The sequence below is a fragment of the Martes martes genome, assembly GCF_963455335.1.
Source record: "Martes martes genome assembly, chromosome: 1".
NCBI lineage: Eukaryota > Metazoa > Chordata > Mammalia > Carnivora > Mustelidae > Martes > Martes martes.
Window position 1 is genome coordinate 68,984,240 of NC_137888.1, and position 16,981 is coordinate 69,001,220.

At 40.1% G+C, this 16,981-nt stretch overlaps 1 protein-coding gene across 2 annotated transcripts in view; it reads right to left on the bottom strand.

Annotated features, from left to right (window-relative positions):
* Window positions 1-16,981, bottom strand: part of SLC9A9 (solute carrier family 9 member A9) — a 542,979-nt gene that overhangs the window by 207,937 nt on the left and 318,061 nt on the right. For both annotated transcript variants that reach the window (XM_080822667.1, XM_080822668.1), the window contains exon 11: window positions 16,370-16,481. In XM_080822667.1, coding sequence (XP_080678793.1) covers window positions 16,370-16,481 — 112 coding nt within the window. The remainder of the gene's footprint in view (window positions 1-16,369; window positions 16,482-16,981) is intronic.

A 16,981-nucleotide genomic window follows, 5' to 3' on the forward strand; every position in this document is an offset into this window, starting at 1 on the left:
ATATATATATCTATCTATATATATATATATATTTATGTATATATATATTTATGTAGTGGGAGTATTTAGGGTATTTAGGAAAGCCACTATGGCTAGGTGGCATTTGAGCAGAGACTCTAATAGAATGAAGAAAGACTATGTGGGTATCTGGAAGAAAAGCATTCCAGGCTTCTGGAACAGTAGTGGCAAAGTCCCTGAGGTAAGCATATGTCTGATAAGTTCAAGTATCAGCAAAGAGCTGACATGGCTAGAATGGAATTAATGTGGCAGGGGGCAGGGAGTGGAAAGAGATAATGCCAACAGAGCCAGATCATGTTGGGCTCTTGAACAGCAAGGATTTTAAATTTTATTTTGAGATGGAAAACTTTAGAAAGGTTTTTGGCAGGGTAAGGATATGATCTAGTCTATGCTTAAAAGCATCACTCTAGCTCTGCAATAAAAAACTGATTTCCAGTGAAGGAGTTTGCTTCATTAGTCTGGGTAAGAAGTAAAAGAGAATCAGACTAGAGTGGTAGCATTGTAGGTGCTGGAATAATATTAAAAGTTGACAGTATTTGCTGATGAATTGAATGAAGGGTATGAGGAGAAGAGAGAACTCCAAGAGCTTAAGGCCTAAGCCACTGGAAGAATTGGGAAAAACTGTGGGAAGAGCATGTTTGGTATATGGGGAGGTGATGTGGCCATGGGAAATCCAAGATGCCTATGGGTCATCCAGATGAAGAGACTGAGTGGGTAGTTGGATCTAAGAGTCTGGAGTTCAGTGGCGAGGTTAGAGTCTTTTTATTGGAGAGAGTGGGAAGATGGGAGGGAAGTTTGGAGCTTGAGGATGTAGGAAGATAAAGTTTATTATTCTTTTTTTATTTGAAATTCAAATATATTTTTTATTCTTTTTTAACATATAATGTGTTATTTGCTTCAGGGGTACAGGTCTGTGAATCATCAGTCTTATGCAAGTCACAGCACTCACCACAGCACATACCCTCCCCAATGTCCATAACCCAGGCACCCTATCTCTCCCCACCCTCCATCCCCCAGCAACCCTCAGTTTGTTTCTTGAGATTAAGAGTCTCTTATGGTTTGTCTTTTAAACCAAGTCTGTTCTTGCCTCAAGGCCTTTGTATTGGCTGCTCCTCCCCCCTCTACTCTCTTCTTAGACTGTCCCTTGGCTGCCTCATCTCAGTCCTCAGAAAGACTGCTTTGTCCATGCTGTCTAACTGCCCTCCACTTTCAGCCATCTCTTCTTTGTATGTCTCTTACTGCACTTACCAACATCTGAAATTACCATGTTTATTTTTTAATCTTTAAGATCTGTGTCCCTTCACAGGAAAGCAAGGTCAGTGAGGGCACATCCAATGCTACTCCTGGAAAGTAAGCATTCCAGTATTGAATGAATACATGAACGAATGGATCAGGGAAAGGTCATATTTTGCATTTGAAACACAACTGGAACCCAAAAGAAAATGAGCAGTAGATGAACAGGGATGCAGAAATGTCCCTGAGAAACTGACCCATCCCTTAAAAGACATGTCTCCTTAGTGAGTTATTTTGCTGACTTCCTTTCCATTTGGGATATAATCAATTGCAGTTCTTTTATCCTTTCATTTCAAGTACTGTGAAGGAGTTGATTTCAAAGATTTAACACATTCTCATCATCAATCTGATAAATCAAACCCTAGTTTGGATCTACAATTGAATTATGTATCGCTTTTACCCTTGCTGAAGTCCCGTGACCTTGCAAAGGGTGGCTACTTTGAGCAAAAATGTCAGTCTGGTTTCAAAATACATTTTCCAGGATAGTACAACCTTGCTACACGGTTCCATTTTCAGTTCAATATCATTTTATCACATGGAAGTGATGCCAACAGATTGTTTTAGTGGAAAAGTCTTCTGCATTCAAAAATAAATTGAGTTTTTTTTTGGAAACCAAGTCTGTATTAGAGAAGCAGGACTTCATCTCTCTTCCTGAACTTGAATCAGTTAAACTTAAGGCCACTGAGAAGTAATGCAACATAACTTCGGTATATTTTTGCGTGAAATGAAGTTTGTTTTTGGATGCCTTGGGCAGCCAGGAAGGGTACTGTAAATGGTATTAGCTCTGTCACAGCTCTGAGTCAACATGCGTAGATGCCTCTGGCTTTGGAAGTTTATTTTTGTGTAGGTAAGGTTCATGTGGTAGTAAATTGTGGAATAATCCTTCCCACTAGCTAAAATCTTCAATAGAGAGTTTCAAAAGTCAATTTATGAGTTTTCTGTTTAAACCAGTGGTTTTCAAGCTGGGTGATTTTGTCCCCCCAGGGAATATTTGGCAATGTCTGGAGACATTTGTGTTTGCCTACAGCTAGGGGGCAGGGGACACTATTCTTAATCTCATGAGTAGAGACTGGGGTGCTGCTAAACATTCTACAATGTACAAGGCAATCCTCCCAAAAAAGAATTATCTGGCCCCAAATGTCAATAGTTACTGGGGTTGAGAAACCCTAGTGTGACACTGGATTGCTTTTTCCCTTAGGAGAAATGTTATAAATGGTGATAATGTTTCTATCGTAGAGGGCTATTTTGACAACGATGGCTATCTGCCATCCATGGTATGCTGCTATAACTGCATAAACTACATTTTTTAGCATCTCTTGCACCTAGGTATAGCCAAATGGTTACTTCTTACTAGGGAAATGAAAGCAGAAGTGATAAATGTCATTCCTGGGCCAAAGCTTTCAAGAAACAGCTGTTCCTACCGCAGTCTCTCTTTCCCCTTCTGCTGGCTGGTTATAAATATCAATGAGTCCCTGTAGCAGCGTTTCCCACACTTGGGCATCCCACATCTGATTCTGACGTATCAGAATCAGTTGGAAGACTCATTCAACTCATTCAACCTCAGATTGTTGAGCTTCACCTCCAGAGTGTCTAATTGAGTGGGTCTGCGGTGGGGCCCAAGAATTTGCTTTTTAAATAAGTTCCCAGGTGGAGCTGATACTGCTGGTCCAGGTACCACACTTTTAGAACCCTTGACTTAGGGACATGATGTCACTATATGGAAAGAGCCTGGTGATATCTGAATTATCCATTTATAAGAGAAGCATCTTTTCTCCTGTTTCCATGTTAGTATGAGTCAAGAGAGCATTTTACCATTGTGATTCACCCACTGAATTTTGTGTTTCTGTGCTTATCCTAGAGCTCTCTATGTCTTAAAGCTCTCTACATCTACCTATCCCACCTCTCTCTCCCCTACATGTCCCTGTAAATCACAAAATACTCTTCTTTTAGCAGGTGAGGAAATAGGGGCTGGGAGGGATGGAGTGGCCTAGGTTACACAGTAAATGCTATGGCTGGTTATTCAATCTGTTTCATTCCCCCTACTGACTATTTAAGTCATAACAAAGATTAAAAAAAAATCGTGGTTATCTTGAGTTTGAGTTTTAAGGAAAAATGCAAAGAAGAAAATTTTCTTCCCCTCTCCTAGGCAGAAGATGGATCAGAGGCAACATTTTGAAATAGATATTTTGCCTTTTGCTCCTCCTCCCCTACTCTTTCTGCATCATCTCTAGCTCTCTCTCCTTCCTTCTTTTGCTCTTTCTCCCTTTCTCAGCATCAGTCTATCCTAATCTAAAATGACCTGTTTTAGATTCTCCAGTCAAAATTCCCATTTCCTCATGCAGCCAAAATTAGCTTCCTGCCAGGAAAAAAAAACAATTGAAAACAATCAGAAGGAAGAAATCTGTTGAGAAAGGAGAGCACACAATCCTCCTAAAGGGCATGCATTTAAAAATACTTATTAACATGCATGCTCTCATGTTTTTAGAATTAATAAAAAAAAAAAAAACAAAACTCCAGGAAAGTCCAGTGACTCTCCAGGCACTAAGGGAAGTGGATGCTGAGTGGGATGGAGGATCCTGTAAAGGGAGGGCAAGGCTGTCATTCATAGGCAGGGAACCTGTCCTGGTGTCTACTTCTTTCCTCATGTGGAACCACAGGTCTCTAAAATAGTTCCTGGTGTTTTTGGAAGAATGAGCCTTCCAGGCAAAATCAGGGGGAGTCTGGGCAGTGGGGCTGAGACCTAGCCCTATTCATAGAGTCTTGGTCTGTCTGTGAAAGACCTGGTAGCCTGAACAGCATTTGCACCTCCCTAGTACATCAGAACTAATGCTGAAAATTCCTGAATTATCTAATGGCTATATGGAAATTTAGCACAGGCATTTTTAAGTGTAACTGCTTCTTGCTCATTTGCACATATAACTTCCTTGAGTCAATCTTATTGACTTCTTTTGAACTCTATCGATAGAACCTGAGGGCAGAATTAGAGGGATATGTGCCTGACATAGACAGACTTATTTTTTTGAACCCTGCTCATGTGTGCTGATAGTTTTCTAAGGTTATGTCTACATAATGCCAAAAACAAGCAAGCAGTTAGTAAGCAAATTCAGGCAGAAAATGGGGAAAAATAATGTAGTCCATTTGTTTGTCTCAATGGACAGGTTAATTTGGTTAAAATTATCAATCAGGTATTTGTGATATCTCTGACATTCTGAACATCCTGAAAAACTGAAATGTACACAGAATGTTCCTGAATTAAGTGATAAAAATTATTTCTGTTTCTGTATCCTAGGAACTTATCCTTGAAACAGGGGGAGGTGGGGCATCTGAGTGGCTTAGTCAGTGACGTGTCTGCCTTTGGCTCAGGTCAAGATCTCAGGGTCCTGGGATCAAACCCCACATGAGACTCCCTGCTCAGTGGTGAGCATGCTCACCCTCTCCCTCTGCATGCTGCTCCCCCTGCTTGGTCTATCCTTCTCTTTCCCTGTTAAATAAATAAATAAAATCTTAGGGGAAAAAAAAAGTAAGGAGGGAGATGGTGACAAGCATTCTGGATTGTCTCCTTTCATTACTCAGTGTCTTTCAGAAGCTGGCATGCTCTCATTGGCTTCACTGTCTCACCAGATGGGATGGTTGGGTTAACTACATAATTTTGCCACTTTCTCACACTCAATAAATATTTGTCTAAGTTGATTTTTTAAAAGATTTTATTTATTTATTTGACAGAGAGTGAGAAAGATCACAAGTAGGCGGGGGTGGGGGTGGGGGTTGGGGTGGGGTGGGGTGGGGGGCGGGCTGGGGCAGGCTCCCTGCTGAGCAGAGAGCCTGATGCTGGGCTTTATCCCAGGACCCTGATCATGACCAGAGCTGAAGGCAGAGACATAAACAACTGAGCCACCCAGGCACTCCTAAGTTGATTTTTGACATTTTGCATGGGTCAGTTTGTCCCAGAGGGGGCGCCAATATATTTTCCTCACAAAAACTGGTACTTTGCGTTATAACATTTTGATTTATGTATTTAGTGCCAGGAGTGAGTCACTGCTAGAATGAAGAGTAGAATGTCAATGATTGTCCTTAAATGAAGGAAAAGGGGACTTAGGTCTTGTTTTCCATGGGCGTGTTACTAACACTTCCATACTGGACTCAAAGAGTGTCCTTGGCAGTAATTTGATAGTCAAACCTTTTTCGGAATAAAAACCTCAGTCTCTGATAGGAGGTTTTTCATACAGCGGTTGTAAGTTGATATGAATCATGTCTCTGTGAAGCCCTAATGGCTGTCCCATCTGCGGTGGTTAAAGAAAGTGATAGAAACTCCCATCTGTTGAGTGTTTCCTAGGTGGCAGTCTAGTGCCAGGCATTTTGTATATATTTTATAGTGGTTTTCAACACTGACCATCTAAGGTAAGTATGATTATCCCCATTTTACAGTCAAGGGAGTTGAGATTTGAGGAGGGTTAATCATATAGTTCCATGTGGCTGAGCCAGCATGAAAGCCTGAGCTCACTGCATTTTACCAAACAGTAGTTTATATTTAGAAAATATTGTGGCATGCCAAATAGCAGAATCTAATTTGTTGCTTAAAAATGCAAGAGCTAATAATTTTTACTGTAAATTTATTTTGGAGCAAAATGAAGGATGATGATGTTTGGACCTAATAATAGGAGAAAACAACTCTACGGGACTGACCGCAGGTCTAAGCTAGTTCTCAAATGTTCTGAATTTATCATAACCACATACACTTTTCTCAGTATTTGACACTATGAGGACTTAATGGGATCTTCAGTTCATATGAAACTACTATGCCTGTCTACTTTGTCACAACAATGGTGCTCATGGTTATTCATTACTTAAGGTGACTTTTTCTGTGACTGCTTGATACATTTCCTCCATAAGCTGGTTAACACTGTCCCATTTGAAAACCTCAGAAGATCTACTCCAGTTGTCCACTTTGCTCATTAATGCCTACCCCAGGCCATAGTGAGAGATGAGGGCTCAGTGGAAATTCATCTCCTCTAATGAAGAAAACGTTCTGAGCTTGTGCTGCATTAGCTAGTTAGTGGCCTTGTAGTGGTAAGGAAGATATAGTGGCCTAATTAATTGCACAAGATGTGCCCAGGGCAGGAAAGATATATAGTGTGGGAAGGTGAGGGAACATTGGAATCTGGGTAAGGGGGTTGCCTGGCAAGGAATGCTTGACAATATGATGGCATCATCCAGCTGTCTGTCTCTGGAATTATGAACAAGGGAAGAGGAAAGGTAAGAAAGAGCCTATTGCTTAGAGGGCTCAGATTCTCAAATAACCCTTGTATATACATTTAAAGAAATCTTTTCTGAAGCTGAAGTTAGAGGTAGCCTGATCTTGATTCAAATCACCTAACTGATGTAAAAGTCCCAGGGTTTTTAACGAGATCTTAGGTTTTAACTGAAAAACACATCCCTCCAACACAAAGCAAGCAGAGATTTGAAAAAGATTCTCAGATCCAAATGGTATTTTCATGAAGTATTAACAATGTTTACTGTTATCAACACCCAGAGAAGGGTTTTTTTTTAGCCAGAAGTGAGTAGGTGAAAAATATTTTCTTTCATTTAAAACATGAAAGATTTTACTTGTTGATATCTTTCCTTAAAGTTATTTTTTGCTTAGCTCCCATCTGTGGAGCCAGGGAAGCTTGGTCTGAGAGGTGCCCCTCGGACCAGTTCTGGGATTAGAAGTTCCCAGGGCTCATAGAACAGGAATGGATAGTTCTTAAGTGGTCATTTTAGTGAAATGTACAATTTTAGTTTTTTTTTTTTAATTTGACAGACAGAGATTACAAGTAGGCAGAGAGGAAGGCAGACAGAAAGAGAGGAGAAAGCAGGCTCTCCGCGGAGCAGAGACCCCGACGTGGGACTCGAACCCAGGACTCTGGGATCATGACCTGAGCTGAAGGCAGAGGCTTTAACCCACTGAGCCACCCAGGTGCCCCTGTACAATTTTAATTGGGTACAAAATGTTGTAGGTTGTTCATTCATTTGCTTGTTCATCCACCAATTATTTGTGGAAAGATACTTAGTTTTCACCTAATGTGCTGAGTGCTGAGGCACAGAGTGAACCAAAAAATCAGCATTTGGGCTTACAAAGCTCCTAGTCTAGAAGGGAATGCAGGCAGGCAAGCCAAAATTCATAGTCGAATGTGATGGCTCCTGGGAGAAGAGAAGTACTGGGTGCTATGGAGACAGATGAGAGGGACTAACCTAGACTTGTGTTACCAAGGTTTCCTATAGGAAGTGATATCTAAGCTGAGATATAGAGAGAAAAAGGAATTAGTTGAATAAAAGAGCTGAAGGTGGGTGGGTGTGGCCAGGGTTTTGAGGAGAGGGAGAGCTTGCATGAATAGGAGGCAGGACTTCAGCAAGCTTAAGGGACCGGAAGAAATTCAATAACTGGGTAAACATTGTTATGCTCATCAGATGGCAAATAGAAGAACAAGAAGCAAGACTGGCATCTGGGAGGGTCTCAGGCAAAAGAGAAGAGGTAGGAGGAATAGATTGAAGAAAGAGGTTCATAAGAGAAAACCGTGAATTGTGATGATGTTCTGGGAGATGCTTCTCAAACTTTCACGTGCACATGAATTACCCGGAGATCTTGTTAAAAGGCAGGTTTTGATTCAGTATTTCTAAGAAGCTCTCACGTGATGCTAAAGCTGCTGGTTCGAGAAGCACACTTTTGGTTATAGAAAATCAAGAAAACTTGGAAGTGTCCCTTTACATGATGACTGGGAATTGTGGGGCAGTCTTGGTAGCTTACTGGAGTTCCATTAGCTTGGGCAGTAACAGACACAGATTCCTAAGCATTGGTGACACAGTGACTTTCGCTCTTCACTTTCATGAATTCCTCTCGTTTTCTTCCTGGCTGTAATTGTTAAGTTGGTTGGGTGAGGCCACTTTTGAGTCAGTCTCAAATTGTCTCTGACCATGGCATGACTGGGGGCTCACCAAAAAGACAGAGAGAAAGGTGGTCTCCTACACCTCAACTGTGGTTCTTAAGTTGTTCTTAAGTGTTCTGTAGAACACTGCTGTTCTATGAGCTGCAGAACATAGTGTTCCCCAACACTTGAATAAGAGTGGCAGTGTTTTCACCACTGAGGGGGAAAAAATGAATGCTAACAGAAAATTTTTCTTAATTGAAGTTTTTCTTCCATAACTTTCTCTTAATCCTTCGATGCTGGCCGCTATTTGAAGGCTAAGAATGAGCACTGGTGGACAATCGAATGAGCAACAACATTAGCAGCAAAGCCTGGAGACACCAGTGCTGTTGTCTTCATGGTGACGTGAGCTCGTGGGTGAAGTTTTATATTATATCTGCACACTGTGGCCACATTTGCCTGGTTCAGACTCTTCCAAGTTCATGCAATAGTACACATCAGGGTTGCGATGTCTCTTCCAAACACAGCAGAAATGGACAAATTGGAGGAGAATGTTCTCTGACATACTGTCAGCCTCCTTCAAGCTGCCCAAGCACTTCCAGGCTCCCCTCTGTTCAGATTATCCCAGCAGCGCTGCACAGAGGCTGTGTAGCCCAGTGGGACGCAGTCTCCGAGTCACAGCATTTTCAGGAAGGCTGCCACGGCTCAACAGGGCTTGGCATTTCCCCTCCTTCTAGCAACTCCCGGCTCTTATTTAGTTTTAAATTAAATAAAAATTGCAGCACATGCATTTGAATTAAAACAAGAGGCCTGATCATTGTAATATGCACCACATCAATAGGAAAGCTAATTTGTGCGAAGCACATCTCCTCCTTTAATTTAAACCACAGAGCTCTGCCTCTTTGGTTTCAAGGGAACTGAGAGCTGGGGTGGGGCAGCTCATGCCAGGCATTAACTAGGGCTGTGCTCGAGGGCAGCAGGAACGGTTTCAGGGGAGTTTGGCGTTCCTCTTAAGCCCTTTGTGCAGGGTGTCACACGATACACCAAGGCAGTTCGGAACTCCTGGCCTTGAATTTAAAGAAGGCCTTAGAAATGTCTGGGGTAAACTTCCTCCAATCGACTCTAAAATGCAACCTAGCTACCCAAAAGAGTATTTGCATTATTGAAGGCTTTGCAAGGCAGAGATACCATTACTGACCTTGAGACCTTTCCTTATTTTAAGGTTCCAAGGCTTTTGTGTGTGTAGATTACTAGTCTATACAAAATAAATCGGGTAAGGTCTGTGCTAGGTGAGAAACTCAATCTGGCTTCTGAAGGTTGCTTCACTCAGTTTAATTGGCTCTGGTGGCAAAAGGTGGAGGCCGGGGAAGCGGGTGGCAGCAGTGGTAGTGGGGTCATCCATGAACAATGTGGGCTTCACTCAGAAACATCATCTACTCAGTGCCAAGCCCTTATTCCAAGGCTCGCTGCAGGCCCCACTCACCGCCAGGAGATGAGGGATAAATAGCCAGATCCTGTCGCGAACTTTCACCTCAAGGTGGAATTTACATATCTTGGCACCCTCTTTAGGAAAAATAATAAAAAGAATATCTTTTACCAGCTTTACACACCATCAGAACACACCTGTAGGACCCATCCAGGGAGCCTGGAAGGGACCCATGTGATTGAAGAACACTGATGCTCAAGCTTGGTTAGCTTTATAAGTGAATCCACTTCTGTTTGGCAGAAGTGACCTTCTGTTTGCTAACTGTTCTGCCCAGGGCCAAAGATTATGCATAAGGTGAGGGTACAGATGATGGGAAAGGATTAAATGGTAGATGTAATTGACTAAGACAGAAAGTTCTAGTTATTTGTCCGGGCTTTCAACCATCTGAGGTGCCCCGTCTTAGTGAACCAAATTTAGACAACACAAAGCCAAGCTCTCTCTAGGCAGTAAGGCTCTTAAGGTCAAGGCCAGTATCTTTGTCTTTGTTCATCTAAATACCTATCCAAGGAGTGTGTCAATGAATGTCCACTGAAAGAATAGCTGGAGGACTGTGAGTGAGTAAATGTGTAAGTAAGTTCATATTCCCATTTTATTTTTAAATTTTTAATTTAAATTCGATTTAGTTAACATATAATATATTAATAGTGTTAGGGGTAGAATTTAGCGATTTGTCAGTTGCATATAACACCCAGTGCTCATTGCATCAAATGCTCTCCTTAATGCCTATCATCCAGTTACCCCATTCCTCCCACCGCCCCTCCAGCAACCCTCAGTTTATTATAGTTAAGAGTTTCTTATGGTTTGCAGACCTCTTTTTATCTTAGTTTTCCTTCCTTTCCCCTATGTTCATCCATTTGCTTTCTTAAATTCCACGTATGAATGAAATCATATGTCATATGTCTTTCTCTGACTTATTTCACTTAGCATAATACCCTTTAGTTGCATCCACGTTGCAAATGACAAGATTTCATTCTTTTTGATGGCTGAGTAACATTCCATTGTGCATATATACCATATCTTCTTTACCCATTCATCTGTTGATGGACATCAGGGCTCTTTCCATAGTTTGGCTATTGTGGACATTGCTGCTATAAACATTGGGGTTGAATCACTATTTTTATATCCTTTGGATAAATATCTAGTAGAGTAATTACTAGGTCATAGGGTAGTTCTATTCTTAACTTTTTGAGGAGCCTCCATACTCTTTTCCAGAGTGGCTGCACCAGCTTGCATTCCTACCAACAGTGTTGGAGTGTTCCCCTTTCTCCACACCCCCACCATCTGTTTTTTTCCTGACTTGTTAATTTTAGCTATCCTGATAGATGTGAGGGGGTATCTTATTGTGATTTTCATTTGTATTTCCCTGATGTTGATTGATGTTGAGCATTTTTTTCATGTGTCTGCATGTCTTCTTTGGAGAAATGTGTTTATTGTCTTCTGCCCACTTCTTAAATGGATTATTTGGTTTTTGGGTGTGGAGTTTGATAAGGTCCTTATAGATCTTGAATACTGGCTCTTTATCTGATATGTCATTTGTGAATATCTTCTCCCATTCAGTGGGTTGCCTCTTAGTTTGTTGACTGATTCCTTGCTGTGCAGAAGCTTTTTATCTTGATAAAGTCCCAATAGTTCATTTTTGCTTTTGTTTCCCTTGCCTCTAAAAGTTGCCATGGCCAAAGTCAAAGAGGTTCTCTTGTTCTGTATTCTCCTCTAGGATTTTGATGCTGTCCTGTCCCACATTCAGGTCTTTCATTTATTTTGAGTTTATTTTTGGGGATGGTGTAAGAAAGTGGTCCAGTTTCATTCTTCTGCATTAGATGTCCAATTTTCCCAACACCATTTGTTGAGGTGATTGTTTTTTTCCATTGGATATTCTTTCCTGCTTTGTCAAAGATTAGTTGACCATATAGTTGTGCATCCATTTCTGGGGCTTTTATTCTGTTCCACTGATCTATGTGTCTGTTTTGGGGCCAGTACCATACTATCTTGATGATTACAGCTTTGTAATTCACCTTGAAGACCAGAAATGTGACGCCTCCAGCTTTGGCTTTCTTTTCAACATTGCTTTGGCTATTTGGGGTCTTTTGTGGTTCCATACAAATTTTGGAATTGTTTGTTCCAGCTCTGTGAAAAATGCTGATGGTAATTTGATAGGGATGCCATTGAGTGTGTAGATTGCTTTGGGTAGCATAGACATTTTAACAATATTTGTTCTTCTAATCTATGAGCATGCAATATTTTTTGATTCCTTTGCATCTTCCTCAATTTCTTTCGTAAGTGTTCTATAGTTTTTAGAGTACAGATCTATTACTGCTTTGGTTAGGTTTATTCCTAGATATCTTAGTGGTTTTGGGTGCAATTGTAAATAGGACTGATTCCTTGATTTCTCTTTCTGCTGCTTCATTGTTAGTTTATAGAAATGCAACAGACTTCTGTGCACTGGTTTTATATCTTGTGACTTTGCTGGGTTAGTGATCAGTTCTAGCAATTGTTTTGTGGAGTCTTTTGGGTTTTCTACATACAGCATCAAGTCATCTGTGAAGAGTGAAAGTTTGACTTGTTCTTTTCTGATTTGGATGCCTTCAAATTCTTTTTATTGTCTGATTACTGAGGCTAGGACTTCTAGTACTATGCTGAACAACAGTGGTGAGAGTGGACATTCCTGTTGTGTTCCTGACCTTAGGGGAAAAGCTTAGTTTTTCTCCATGGAGGATGATATTTCTTGTGGGTCTTTTCATATATGGCTTTTATGATGTTGAGGTATGTTCCCTCTATCCCTACATTGTGGAGAGTTTTTTTCAAGAAAAGATGCTGTATTTTGTCAAATGTTTTTTCTGTATCTATTGAGAGGATCATATGATTATTATCCTTTCTTTTATTAATGTGGTATATCATGTTGATTGATTTGTGGATGTTGAACCACCCCTGCAGCCCAGGAATAAATCCTACTTGGTTGTAGTGAATAATTTTTTTAATGTACTGTTGGATCCTATTAGCTACATGCTCCCATTTTAGATAAAGGGTCATTGTTCACAATCTCCAAAGGACTCTGAAAAATGTTTTCAGCTATGTAAAGAAAGGCTCCATATAAATGTATTATTGAAGCATGGACAACTAGATTCTTCCAGAGTGCTACTAAAAGTCTTACTTCTTACTGGATAACCAAAAGTACTCTAGGCATAGTTAAGAACACTAGGCTGTATTCTAAAACAAACATTAAAAAAGAAAAAATTAAATGGGCTCCATGCCCAGCTTGAACTGTGGAGCTTGAACTCACAACCCTGAGATTAAGACATGAGCTAAGATCAAGAGTCAGATGCTTAACTGAATGAGCCACCCAGGCTCCCCAAAGGGAAATGTTCTTTAAAGCGACTGTCTTTCTCTTCTGGTTTTCACAAGTGTTGTTGTCATACACTTAGAAAACGCTGGACAGTATGTAATGTGATCTGCTTCTTTACCTTCTTTCTGGTTTATATTGCCTTAGCTGACCTTTTAAATTCTATATTTCTTGACAAATAGATTTAAAACTTTAGATCCTGAGTAAAGTAGAACATGACAGAATTCATGCAGAAAATCAAAGCTGAGTCTAGAACTTCCTTTTTGAAGAAAAATGCTGCACTGCACATGGTGAACTCACCTGATGCTTCCTATACTCTGATGGGGGTCAGTAGGTGCAATGTAGAACTTGAACTGATGTGGGAGGGGTGTTACATGTTTGATTTGTTGTGAAATGGATGAGGATCAGGTTTGTGTTAGAGACATATTATATATGTTGGGGTTGGTCTATGTTAGGAAGGGCATAGTTTTGATTTAACTTTTATTCTTATGACCTTGAGAGTAAATCTGAAGTAGTGTCATGTAGGTGAGAAGGCTCTAAATTCAAAATCAAGCAGTTAGGGTTCAAGTCTCATTTTCATCTCTAATTGGTCATAAGATTGTGAGCAAGATACCCAATCTTTCCATGTCTCCCTTATTCTGGCTCTCTCTCTTTTCAACTTGCAGAAAGAGACTAATAATACCTATTCTACCTTGCCCTGGATCTGAGTCTCAAAACATTGCTCATAAAAGGTCTTAGAAAGGTTAGAATGACTTTTGAGTTGAGCATCTAAGATTCCATTATATAACCACATACCATTGCAATTTCCTCATTTTCAAGCTAAGAAGATAGCTTTTTAGTGGAAAATCCAATGTTCTATCCACCATGCCAGGGAATATCACCAATATTATTAATTTATAATTAAGATGGCATTAAAAATAGAAGTAAACCAATCTCTTTTTTGTATACATTCACTTCAATGTAAAAAACATACAAAACAAAACTCAAGGCAAATCTATAGAAAGAAGCCTACTTTGGCCCAAGATGAATGCAACCCTTGAGGTCAAGCTGCTGAACTGTTAACAGGGAGTGACTGATGTCTAGCAGATGACATGGACGCTCAGCGTGGAAGATAATGGGTGTCATTCTCTGGATTATAATCATATATAGTAGTAGATGTCCTGAAAATTTGTCATTATGGTCTTTTTGATGATGGGAACTAACTTATTGGCATTCTCCTGAATTAAACTAATAATATCAACTCCCTTAATGTGATGAGGTTATTGTTTTCCCTCTAGAGGTTTTAGAACAAGACCAGATAGCAAATATTTTAGGTTTTGTGGGCCATGTGATTTCTGTAGAAACGACTTAACTCTGCCTTTGCAATGCAAAAACAGACAAGACAATATGAAACAAAGGGGTACAGCTGTTGTTTCAACTTTATTTACAAGTTGGTGTGGGCTAGATTTGGTTCAAAGGCCATAGTTTTCTGACTCCCTGCTTTAGAATATCATGAAGATATTATCAAATTCTGGGCCTCCTCACATCTCTTGGCCATACATACTGTATTGTTGATCTCAGTTTTTAGCACAGTTCTAATCCTACAGTTAAGCAAACATAGAAGGTGCCAGACCCTGGAGAAACCATCAAGTCAGGTGGCCATTTGGGCAGACACTTCATATCCCAACATGGCTATTTAAAACTTCACACCTTTCTCAAAGTGATCTTTGTAAAATAGAGCATTGTTTAAAATATAATACTTAAGTTTTAAAAAATAAGCCAGAGTATTTATTCTCCAGAGTAAAATGGATGTTTGGAAGGGAAGGAGGGAAAAGTGCTTCCCAGCTCCTAGAAATGAGTTGCTAAAGTGCAATCCAGTGCTGACATCCTACTTATAAGTGATCAAACTTGCTTTATGTTTTCCCTTAATAGAAGTCAACTCATTTCCTAAGTTCATTGCTGTTCTAAGTCAAAGATCACCTACCAGTTCAATTTATCCTCCTTAGGACTCTTTCTCTCATTCTAGTGTTTCTGGAAATGGAGGGAAGCACTGTCAGAAGCCTACAGAAGGGTGATTTTAAACTCTGGATTTCCATTTTTTCATACTTGATTAAATAGCTCATTCTCAACCTCAGAACTACCAACCCTTTACTGTGTAGAACAGGCTAGAATGCAATGGAAGGTGAAACAAGCCGTTAACTCCTAGTACTACTTCTGAAAATTTGGATTTTGAGACACTTGGGTGGGTTCGAAGTGGAGTCTCCTCTTGCCTTCAGGAATTCCTGAACCACTTCAAGGTTTAGAAATGCTTTTATCCTTGGCCAAATTATATAAATTTTTGAGGGCCTCAAAAGTTGCCCTTTTGAGGGCAACTCAAAGCCTCAGTTTCTCCATCGAGAAATGGTTTACTATCCGCTTCATAGAACTGATCTATAGTGAGTGGCAAATAGTAGATATTTAATAAGTGATAGTTTCCTCAGTTTTTCCATATCCCCCCGTATGCTCCAAATTATATTTACTTGCTCTATTCTGAGAGTGTTTATTTGTTTATTGTACTCTCTCGTATATTCCCATGAACTGCCCCTGAGTGTAATATAAGTATATTCATACATAGAAGGCACGTAAGGAATAAGTTCCATGAGTAAGGCAAGACTGACAGTGGGAAAATTGGACAGAAAGAAATCACAATTCCCAGAGTAGTTCAAGGTCAGAAAATTCATTTGGTTTATTTTCTTTTGAAAAAGGAGCCTTCAGGTGTGGTTTAAACAAATAGAACATAAGCTTCTTGAGAGCAGAGAACGTGTCAGTTACATGTGTTTAGAACTGCTCTTGGCACGAGGTGAGTATGCAATTAATACCTGTTTTCTCAACTAGTAACTGAGCATACTTAGGTATGATTCACTTTCGTGTTAACTATGGGAAGTTCCTAGAGTTTTGCATAGGAAAAGAAAGGGATTCTAAGGAGAAGTCTTACAACTGGACAAAGATGGCCCCATTTATACACTATTTATCTTAAAGTACACAATTTGTGAAATGACTGTGCAAATCACTTGATATGGAAATTCATCTGGAATAGGTTGGGGGAAAGTTGAATACCTATTCAAGGCCAGTTTTGGGCAGATACTGTATTTTCCAAAAAAAAATTCCTTTTAGTTTCATTTTCCTTTTGGAAAGAAATCCCACTGTTGCTCAGAACTTAGAATATCCGCATGGTACTAGGCACCATGGGGTAAAGAGTAGTAGATGCAATGGGGTAAGAAGACCAGGAGATCTCTCTGGTTCCTGAGGCTGCTTTCCACGTGCTGTAAAAGTGTGAGACAACAGGAGCGCTAGCGCATAACGTAGTTCACATACCTGAAAACATCATCATGTGCTGAAAATTCCAGGGGATCTTCTGTTTCCGGCCCAGATTCAGGAGGAAGGAGAGGGGATATATGTTGCAGGCTCTGGCAACAAAAATTGCGAGCTATAGATAAGCACAGGGAAACATTGAGGAAAATCTCATTGCAATGAGGCTGTGAGTCCTTGAGCTTTATTATGTTCTTAAGCGTCTCTGTTTTATGGCCCAGAAAACAGGGATAAATATGTCAATACCTGTATGTCCAATTTGCTTCCAAAATTCATCTTTAAATGTCAATTCTTTTCCAGAAATAGCAGAGAACTCTGCTTTTCTTTGAATATCTACTTGGTTTAGAATTGTTAATCCTGTACCATTTCAATCACTGTGAATTTTCTCATCACATTTATGTTGCTGATGACTGACTCTTTGCTCAACTCTGCTGCAAAATGTGAGGCAGAGACCGTTCAGAGGCTGGGCATTATTTTCTCAAGCAGCACTTTAGAAAGGGTAAATGTATTTCTGCTCATGATAGCCATCTTACTTTCTATCAGGTTGTACTCTGTATCTGGCAAGCTTCAATTACTTTTTTTCTCTTAGTGGATTTAATTTGACAGGAATTACCTGTC